At 37.0% G+C, this 9,977-nt stretch overlaps 1 protein-coding gene across 1 annotated transcript; it reads right to left on the bottom strand.

The window, feature by feature from the left end:
- Positions 1 to 4,044: 4,044 nt before the first annotated feature.
- LOC129113800 (putative olfactory receptor 52L2) lies at positions 4,045 to 7,572 on the bottom strand. Its single transcript, XM_054626277.1, has 3 exons — positions 7,221 to 7,572; positions 6,675 to 7,091; positions 4,045 to 4,190 (listed from the first exon to the last, which is right to left on the bottom strand). The coding sequence occupies exons 1-3, from the start codon at positions 7,570 to 7,572 to the stop codon at positions 4,045 to 4,047; spliced, it is 915 nt and encodes a 304-aa protein (XP_054482252.1).
- Between the last annotated feature and the right edge of the window lie 2,405 nt (positions 7,573 to 9,977).

The following is a 9,977-nucleotide window of genomic DNA, read 5'->3' as shown; positions in this document are numbered from 1 at the left end:
TAAGTAAAAAATCTAAATACCCTTTTCCACCAGTGCAGGTATGAAGTTAACTTCATATCAGCAGAGCTAAGCTGCAAAAGCTTTGCCTTTCTGAATTATCCATAAAAATAGACATAAAATCAAAGTAATCTAAATATGAAAACTGCTTAAACAAAAAATCATCTTTAAAGGATAGGTTCACACTGTCTTAAAACAATACTCTCATATGTTGACATCTTTGTTTACTGCAAACACTCTCAAATATAAAACTAAATAGATGCTTCAGCAGTCAGATTTAAATCAGATGGGAAGAAGAAGCTCTGACCTGCTGATCCACTTATTAGCAATATCAGATATACAAACATTACATGAGACATAAATGCACTTTACAGCTACGATAATGTGCAATTAGAGCAGTTAATATCAAGCCTTAATGCAAATGAATTAAAAACAATTCAGCACTGAGAAAAAAGCAGGATTAACACAGCAGCTAAAATAATGTGATATTTTCTTCAGTCATTGACATAAAATTACACTGAAGCACTAAAAAAGATTTGTTTTCAAGGGAAAACAAACTTAGACTCTAAATAACTTTGTCATGAATTTGTAACTGTTTCACCATTTTTACACATTAATTTACATTTAATAACATTTCTGTTTTACTTTCAATTGAAAAAAATATTTCTGATTAATTCATGATATATGAAACTGAAGTTTGTTTGCACTGGACTTCATGAAAACAGTAACTCACAGACCTCTGAGGCTTTCAGGTGACATATCAGACAGCAAAAGCTCCATCTCTCATCAGCAGACAGATGAATAGATGGTTGGATGTGGACAAATTTGCTGTCAACAGACAAGTGCAGAATAATTTCAATGCAAAAAGGAAAAGCTCTGTATGAAACTTCAACTAAACACAAGGTAAGTTTGACATCACAAATTACAGTCAAATAAGATAACTCTTAAAAAAAGCTCTACACTCATACAACATAACACCACTTCTTCAGATTTTCCTTTTTAAATGTCCCAAAACCTGGACATGGTCCATAAATAAGACATCATCATCTTACCTGATTGTGTGAATCAGACTTTGTGCTGCTCAGTCAGGTTTTGTCAGATACAAAAACTTCATCCACCTCCACATTTTGCCTTTTCAAGGGTAACTGACCTTTTTTCTGAATATAATGGAGATTATGGTGAGAACAAACAACTTTAATTACACAAAGTGACGTCAGATCACTTTCATTAAAAACATAGATTATACACAGGATAGCAAAAGAATACCAAAGGGACCTATTTTAAGTAACCTCAGAGGTTACAACAAGCGTCTGAAAAGAAAACATAAGAAACATAATTGTGCTTGTTACCATGGTTACACCTGTCTGCTTCAAATGCTTAACCTACTAATTAGATATTCATTATTAAATGCTTACTTTACTTTAACTGCTCCTGTGTGTGTGTGTGTGTGTGTGTGTGTGTGTGTGTGTGTGTGTGTGTGTGTGTGTGTGTGTGTGTGTGTGTGTGTGTGTGTGTGTGTGTGTGTGTGTGTGTGTGTGTGGTAGTAGTCTTTCCTGTTGTTGATTCTTTGAGACAAGTTGGACAGTACAAGTTAGTCTGAGTCACAACTTTGAGATTAATCAAAGTTTCTAAAGTAATTTGCAGGTCAGTAGTAAAATAAATGCATTAATATGTTCAAAAATAAAAGACAACAAATTAAATTATTTGACCAACTGAGGGAACTCAAATCCAAAAGGAGCAATGGAGATTCCATTGTGGTTGCTGAGGGGGTCATGGGAGTTTGGCCATCCAGTCTACATGTATTTTGTGGACTTGCAGAAATCAGGGTATTGTGGTCGTTGCTTCAAGTGGTCCCTATATAAAAAAGTGAGAGCTGTGTCCATATTCTTGGCCCAACCAGGTTTCCTGTGGTTGTTGACCTCCACCAGGTTTGTCCCTTGTCAATGATTCTTTTTTGGGGATCTCAGAATTATTCTTTGCAGACGATGTGGCTCTGTTGGCTCCTTCAGACTGTGACTTTCAGTCTGCGCTGGCGGGAAAATGGTATTAGACATGGACAGTTGGTTCAGTACGGCATCAGCAGTGATGTGATTATTGAACCGGACAGTTGTGGTGAAGGGGGACCTGAGCTGGAAGAATGTGATGGTGGATACAAGTAGCTGGTATACTCAATTTCACTGGACCGCATATGATCTAATTATTATTATCATAATTATTATTATTATTATTACTTTTATTATCATCAAACACATTTTTTAATATACCTCTGGTGCAAATAAAGATTTAATTTCAATTGTGCCGGATTTGAAATATCCAAGACTTCCGGAGCCGACTTAACACAATAAAGGAATATTTTGATGATTTTGTGATTTATTTTCACTTATTGGAAAAAACTCAACTGTTTCTAGAAACAACATCCTGGTAACCTCCCTGTTAACAGTTTTAACTGGATCTGTTTTATACTAAACAAGTTGTAGTGATGAAAGAAGTACTCATACTCATTGCACAGTGAAATGTCTCTCATTTATTAGAATGTGATGAATCAATGTTCAGCCTGGTCCCAAAAAAGTATGTTACCATAAATACAAAACAGCATTGTCAATTATACTTCAAGGGAAACGTGTTTTCTCCCAGAAACATGACAGGGAGATACAACTCTACGCAGATTTTTCTAAGAGGACACAACCAAAAATTGTTGCTAGCCAATGGTTTAACTTCCAATATGCATCATATTCTATAAGTTTATCAGATATAACATGTTCAAATTGAAATGTAAGCTATAGATATATCTGTGAAGGAAATTTGTTGTGGTTGAGTAAAAGTATAAAATGTAATAAATGGAAAAACCCAAGTAAAGAAACTACCTTAAAAATTGTACTGAAGTCCAGCCCATGAATCAGTGTACTTAGTTTTATTCCTCTACTAAGTTATTGTTGGATTAAAAGTTGTCTGTTACTGGGCATCAGGAGCCTCTGATGTTGTTAACACCGTACAAATGAGGGGAATTTGGAGACATATTCACACATCTATTTAAAGAAATAAAACAAAAATTAATGTAATACAATTATATATCATATTTTGTATTAATATAAAAAGAGACTGTTGATTAACTTAGTAATAAAAACTATATTAACTAGTTAAATGTGACCCTTTAATGCAAATGTAACTGAATAAGTTAGTTAGTAATAAGACAGCTTATCAAACAGATCAACCTAAAACCTAAAAAAAAACAAATATTGATTTATTGAACACGCCAGGTATTTGGCATTTCTATCTGCAGGTTCTCAGGATGACAACATTGCTCGGTCATCATGCTAACAGTGACAACACTCTGTTTTTAGCTTATTTTCGAGCTTTCTCATATAGAATATTTTATTAAATTTAAAAAAAGGTGTCCCACAAGGGTCCATATTGGTCCTTTTTTATTTAGAATTCAGATAAGTAATCTGTGTTGCAAAGTGAGAGTAAAAAATGTCTTTTTTTTGCAGACGACACCATTATATATAATTTAGATTCAAGGAGTACAACATGCTATTCATGTTGTTCAGAGGAATCTCTGTAAATTAAAACTTGTTGACAAAACTAAACTGATGTGTGCCTCAAAGTCCAAGAAGACAGCTGATGATTTGTATCAGATTGTTTCTGATAATTGGGAGGAATGCGTATACAGTGGTTGATGCAATTTTGCTGTTTTTTTTTACTTGTCTCTTATGTGTGAATTTTCATGTTGTAAATACATTTTACTCTTTTGTTTTTTATGTATGTTATTTGTGTTTGTATATGTTAAACATTTTGCTGTTTTAAGAGATTTTAAATTATAATGGGACCATCCTTGAAAATTAAAAGTTAAATAATTAATTTAAAAAAGCTTGTTGAAAGCTTTGAAAACAAACAGTAAGTTGAATTTATGTTGATCTGCTGCACACAATATGAGAAATTAACATTTGCCAGTCTTGTTTAAAATACTGGCTCTAAACACATGATCTTAACTGTCATGTTTGGTGGACATATATGAGACATGTGCTAAGACAAAGGCAAAGCTAATATTCAGGATATGCAGGATGATTCATCTGGTACCTCTGGTGGAAAGTTTCCCACCCGGTAGGAGATGTATACGCACGATGCCGAGCTGTAAGAGATGGACACCACAATCAGGTGGGCAGCACACGTCCCGAAGGTAAAGATAAAATACACTACACATTAAAAACATAAATTATACACAGGATAGCAAAAGAATACCAAAGGGACCTATTTTAAGTAACCTCAGAGGTTACAACAAGCACCTGAAAAGAAAACACAAGAAATATAATTGTGCTTGTTACCATGGTTACACCTGTCTGCCTCAAATGTTTAACCTCCTAATTAGAGATTCATTATTAAAGCAATAACTTTACTTTAACTGCTCCTGTGTGTGTGTGTGTGTGTGTGTGTGTGTGTGTGTGTGTGTGTGTGTGTGTGTGTGTGTGTGTGTGTGTGTGTGTGTGTGTGTGTGTGTGTGGTAGTAGTCTTTCCTGTTGTTGATTCTTTGAGACAAGTTGGACAGTACCAGTTAGTCTGAGTCACAACTTTGAGATTCATCAAAGTTTCTAAAATAATTTGCAGTTCAGTTGTAAAATAAATGCATTAATACGTTCAAAAATAAACAAAAATGAATTAAACTATTTGACCAACTGAGGCACCTCAGATCCAGAAGGAGCAATGCAGATTCCATTCGGGCTATGGAACAGCTCTTCACCCTTGCAAGGTTGCTGATGGAGTCATCGGAGTTTGACCATCCAGTTTTTCTGGACATGGAGAAGGCTTAGGACCATGATCCCAGGGGAGTCTTGCAGAAATACGGGGTACTGGGGTTGTTGCTACAAGCTCCCTGGTCCTCATATAAAAAAGTTAGAGCTGTGTCCATATTCTGGGCCTTGGCGTTTATCATCTTACTGTGCATGTGCACTATAATACTTTTATTTTGTTTACTTCATTAGCTTGTAAAAAAAGACAATAAACCATTAAGAAATAGGATTTTTTTCTTGAAGAATTGAAATTCAATTGTCAGAAAATGTCGAAATTCAACTTCAAATATAACTCTGCTACCTGCCACCTGCAAAAGTTCTCTGACGACTCTGCAATCGTCGGCCTCATCTCCGCCGGCGATGAGAGGGAATACAGAGAACTGAACCAGGACTTCATAGGATGGTGCCGGCGGAACCGCCTCCAGATCAACTCTGGTAAAACCAAAGAGCTGGTGGTGGACTTCCGCCGGGGTAAACACTGTCCTCCGGAACCAGTGAACATCCAGGGACAGGACATTGAGATTGTGCAATCTTATAAGTACCTGGGTGTTCACCTGAACAATAAACTGGACTGGACTAATCATTCAAATGCACTTTATAAAAAGGGTCAGAGCAGACTCTATCTGCTGAGGAGACTGAGGTCCTTTGGAGTGCAGGGAGCACTCCTGAGGACCTTTTTCAACTCTGTGGTGGCATCAGCCATCTTCTATGCAGTGGTCTGCTGGAGCAGCAGCATCTCAGCAGCCGACAAGAAGAGACTGAACAAGCTTGTCAGGAAGGCCAGCAGTGTGCTGGGGTGTCCACTGGATACGGTGGAGGTGGTGGGAGACAGGAGGGTGATGGCCAAGCTGTCATCCCTGATGAACAACACCTCCCCCCCATGCAGGACACCCTGGCAGCTCTGTGCAGCTCCTTCACCACCGGCTGCTTCACCCCCGGTGGTGAAGGAGAGGTACTGCAGGTCCTTCCTTCCTGCTGCTGTCAGGCTGCACAACCAGCTCTGCTCCCAGCAGACCACATGACACATGACAATAAAAACACTGTGCAATAGTTAAAATAAAATAAAAAATGTCTGTCTGTAAATATTATATTTCAGTTATTGTGTTTTTCTACTGTTTTTATTGCTTATTTATAATACTTGTCTTTTTTTTTTCTTTTTTTTTATCTTGTCTTTCTTCTACTATGTCTCTTGTGTGCACTTTACTCTATGCTGCTGTAAGCCTGCAAATTTCCCCGCTGCGGGACTAATAAAGGATTATCTTATCTTATCTTATCTTATTTTAAGCATATAAATTTGGATTGGATTGGAACTCAGATTGGGAGATCCTTTGTTATGTAAAATATTTGTACCAAGTGTGCTCTTCACTGCAATAAAGATCAAATTCAAAAAAACAACAAGATGGTTTTGATTTTTTCATTTTATAGTTTAACTGAACAAGTCTTTAAATTCATTCAAAATAACAACAAAAAGTAAGTAACATTTTGTAAAACTTTAACATTCAATAATCAAATTTTGCGTGGGTTCCTTAGTTAATCTCTCCCACTGGATTGGAAAATTCAGAGCAAGGAAAATACATGAAAGTAGAACAAGGTAACAAGGTCTTCCATTTAAACACATAAACACCAAACTAGAGGACAGTAGGAGTGCATGAAATCTTATTTTTACATGTAATTCTTAGATTTAACAGCTTATGTTTTGTATCAAATGTCGCAAGTAACATTTCTACTTTGGTTAAGGTTCCGGTCAAAATCTGGTCAAAGGATTACATCATAGATTAAATTTGTTCACCGTCCAATTCCACAGTTGTTGACTTAAAAACATCAGAATAAAACCCCTCCAGAATTAAAATGATGATGGTGTACTTTTTTTCAGGTGAAATATATTTGACAAACACTTGTGTATTTCTTGGGACTGCAGCCCGTAGATAACAGGGTTGAGGCTGCCGGGAACAACGTTAAAGAGAATGGCTGAAATCTTCCTGTACTCTGTGTACTGGGGGAAGCGGTGGAGGGTGATGAGGATCAGCCCACTGACAAGCATGATCAGATACAGGCACAGATGAGTGCTGCAGGTCTTCAAGGCTTTACTGTTTAAAGACTTGCTCTTACTAGTCAGACAGGCTGCTGTGATTTTAGAATAGGTGATGATTATACTGCCGATAGAGGACGAGAGCAGGACTACAGTGAAAGTGAGGCCATAGACATTATTAATAATCACACTCTCACAGGAGAGTTTGAAAAGTGAGGCATTGTCACAGTAAGGATTTGTGATCAAAGTCCTACATCTGTTCAGTCGTACGGTCAGACCGAGCAGAATCCCCACCAAAACAAAGGCCACTCCCCAGGCAGACACTGTCAGCTTCAACACCATTTTGCTGTTCATTATCGTATTATACCGCAATGGATTACTAATGGCAACATATCTGTCATAAGCCATAATCATGAGCACAGTGTGTGCGTTGGTGCTGAACATGTGTGTGGTGAAAGCTTGCATCACACACTCGTAGTAGTGAATAAGGCGCTCAGAGGGGGGCACCAGGAGGTCCGCCAGCAAACGGGGAACCAGGAGAGAGTTTCCCATGACATCATTTATGGACAGGCTGCAGAAGAGGAGATACATCGGCTGGTGGAGGCTTCTCTCCGTCCATATCAAGATCACGATGCCCACGTTGGTAATTAAGATGAACACGTAGGCAAAGAGCAGGAATACAAAGACAGGGTACTTGCTAGTCTTTGTGACCCTCAACCCCTCGATCTGAAGAGTGAGGCTGTTGTACGTATAGTTTTCCATCTGAGCTATGCAGAAATAAAACAAGAGAGAGATGAAGACAACAATTAATGACAGACCTACTACAATGAAACTGAACATGATAGAAATGACAATTTAACAACAAAAGAAAAAGATACATGAGGACAATATTCATGAAAGATATGAAGGTGCTTTTTAACCTTTAAGTCTCAACAGTAGATGGACAAAGTACGCTTTACATAGGTGGAAGTAGTGACCCTGCAATGTAAAAAACGCTATTACATTGATGCATCGACAGAAATAATGCTTAAAGGAAAACTCAACCACATGAGCAACTCTTAAGCTCCACAACACGACAGATTTCATTTCTCTAATCATTGCAACCTTTACATTTAGCTGCACTAGAATCCAGTTGGCACCAGTTGAACACCATAACAAACAGGTTGATAAAGAGAATTCTAAGTTTGATCTCCCATCATGATTTACATTAGTTTATCACTCAAGACATTTGAGAGTGTGTGCTGTTAAAATGTTAACCTTCAAACAATATCTGAATTTACACGTCTATGTTGCCTTGCAGACATAAAATCTTGAATGTAAACTTTTCCCTGAAAACAAAGTTCCTTTCTAAACAGTCTGCCCTGTTACAATTTCTGTACTCTGTTACCAGCTACACTGAGTTGCATAAAGAAATCCATTGAGGTAAACCTTAAGTCTCGGAAGAAACAATTAGAATGTTTCCTCTCTGCACATCAGTCTTCAGGCCTTCCTTTCCAGGCCTTCTAAACAATCTACTCACATCAGTCTGTTTTATGGGCATTCATTCCTCTGGGAAAACCTTAATCATTACTGAAGAAAACATTATGTAATGTTCATGGGATTACTGGAAGCTGTCAACAAGCTTGGTGGAAACTCATCATGAACACAGTTTTTACCATCTTCTAATCATGTTGTAGCACATAGACTGATTACATTTTTGCTAACTCTGGGTGATGTCTTGCATCTTTCCCTTTTGTAAACATTCCTAAAATATCAATGACTAGTTATAGTCTATACTGTGGTTAAAAAGTAGAAGTACAAACTATACCATCCAATAACAATGGCAGGGTTTGAACTACCTCAAATATACACCCATCCAAATCATTATGAGACTGTCAAAGCTACTTCTATGGTATAAAGAGCAGAAAGTCTTTGTACGGCGGATGGGAGAGAAGGTTGGTTGGGTCAAACAAACACAGGACTTTTACCCAGGAGACGGCTGTTTGTGTTCTGTGCGAAACAAAGTCAACGTTGACTTATTTTACCAAAGTCTTGTTGCGTAACTTCCAGACTTTACTAACGCCAACTACATATCAAACGTAGTTATTTAAACCCAGACCTTGATCTTTTCCTAAGCCTTTCTTAGTAAATTTGTTGCCTTAACCTAATCTAAAAAGCATTCCACAGACATGGTTGTTATTTAGAAAACAAAATTCAAACAGTTTCAAACAACAATGAATATGCTTTGCATATAGTTCTGGACTTAACATAAGCTTATAATTGCAAATTATCATCACAAAGTTATTACATTATGGCTGCAATGAGCTGCTTTAAGAATGACTCTGAAATTCTATCATCAGTGTAAAAATTTGTAAATTTAAATGGATGGGCCTCTCATATGGCGCAAGTTACTTGTGGTGTCCCACAGGGCTCCCGTTTTGGACATCTTTTGTTCCCAACCTACATTAATGACTTGGTCGCTGCATCTTCATATTTGTTTCTGTTACTTTTGCTGATGATTCTGGCTTCTTCTTTTCACATAAAACTTTTTAATTATTTGCCATATCGTCCTTGTTCTCCAGATGTGGTGGAAATGCAAAAATACATGTGCAAACAGGACTTTTAAGTTCCTAGTTAAACTCCTCTAGTTCCATAGTTCCTGGTACTTTGGTCAAAAAGGGCTTTTGTTGCAACCCATATTGTTGTATTTTAATTGGAAAAAAGTTTATAGTCCCATCTACAAGATTTATTAATGTTTCACTTCATAAAAATTTGAGTTTGAAAAATAGTTTTGTTGGCAGTAAGAGTACAAAATATATATAGGTTATCAATAACATGTACAGTTCAGTACAGTTTACCCATACCCATACATATTGCAACTTTGTTTTGGCTGCAACTTCTTCAACCAACCTCTTCCTTTTATTAATATAAATAGTGAGATTGAACACTCAGTCCTGCTTCTCTGTGTTATCAAAATTCTCTATCTAGTCTATTTTCTTCTACATATATAACAATTATTTGTGTAGTTTGCATTTGCCTAGATTAAGAAGAACTATCTGTCAACTGTCTAGTGGGATGTCTTTATGAGCTCATTTGTAGATTCAAGATGCCGTGAATGGCAGCCTCGAAGTCAGGTGGTCCTAACTCAGATCCTATTAAAACTAATCTGCAAACCATTTTGTTCAACG

This window comes from Anoplopoma fimbria, chromosome 24, assembly GCF_027596085.1.
Source record: "Anoplopoma fimbria isolate UVic2021 breed Golden Eagle Sablefish chromosome 24, Afim_UVic_2022, whole genome shotgun sequence".
Taxonomy (NCBI): Eukaryota; Metazoa; Chordata; class Actinopteri; order Perciformes; family Anoplopomatidae; genus Anoplopoma; species Anoplopoma fimbria.
The sequence above is the reverse complement of the archived record's forward strand: the minus strand, read 5'-3'. Positions and strand labels throughout refer to the sequence as shown.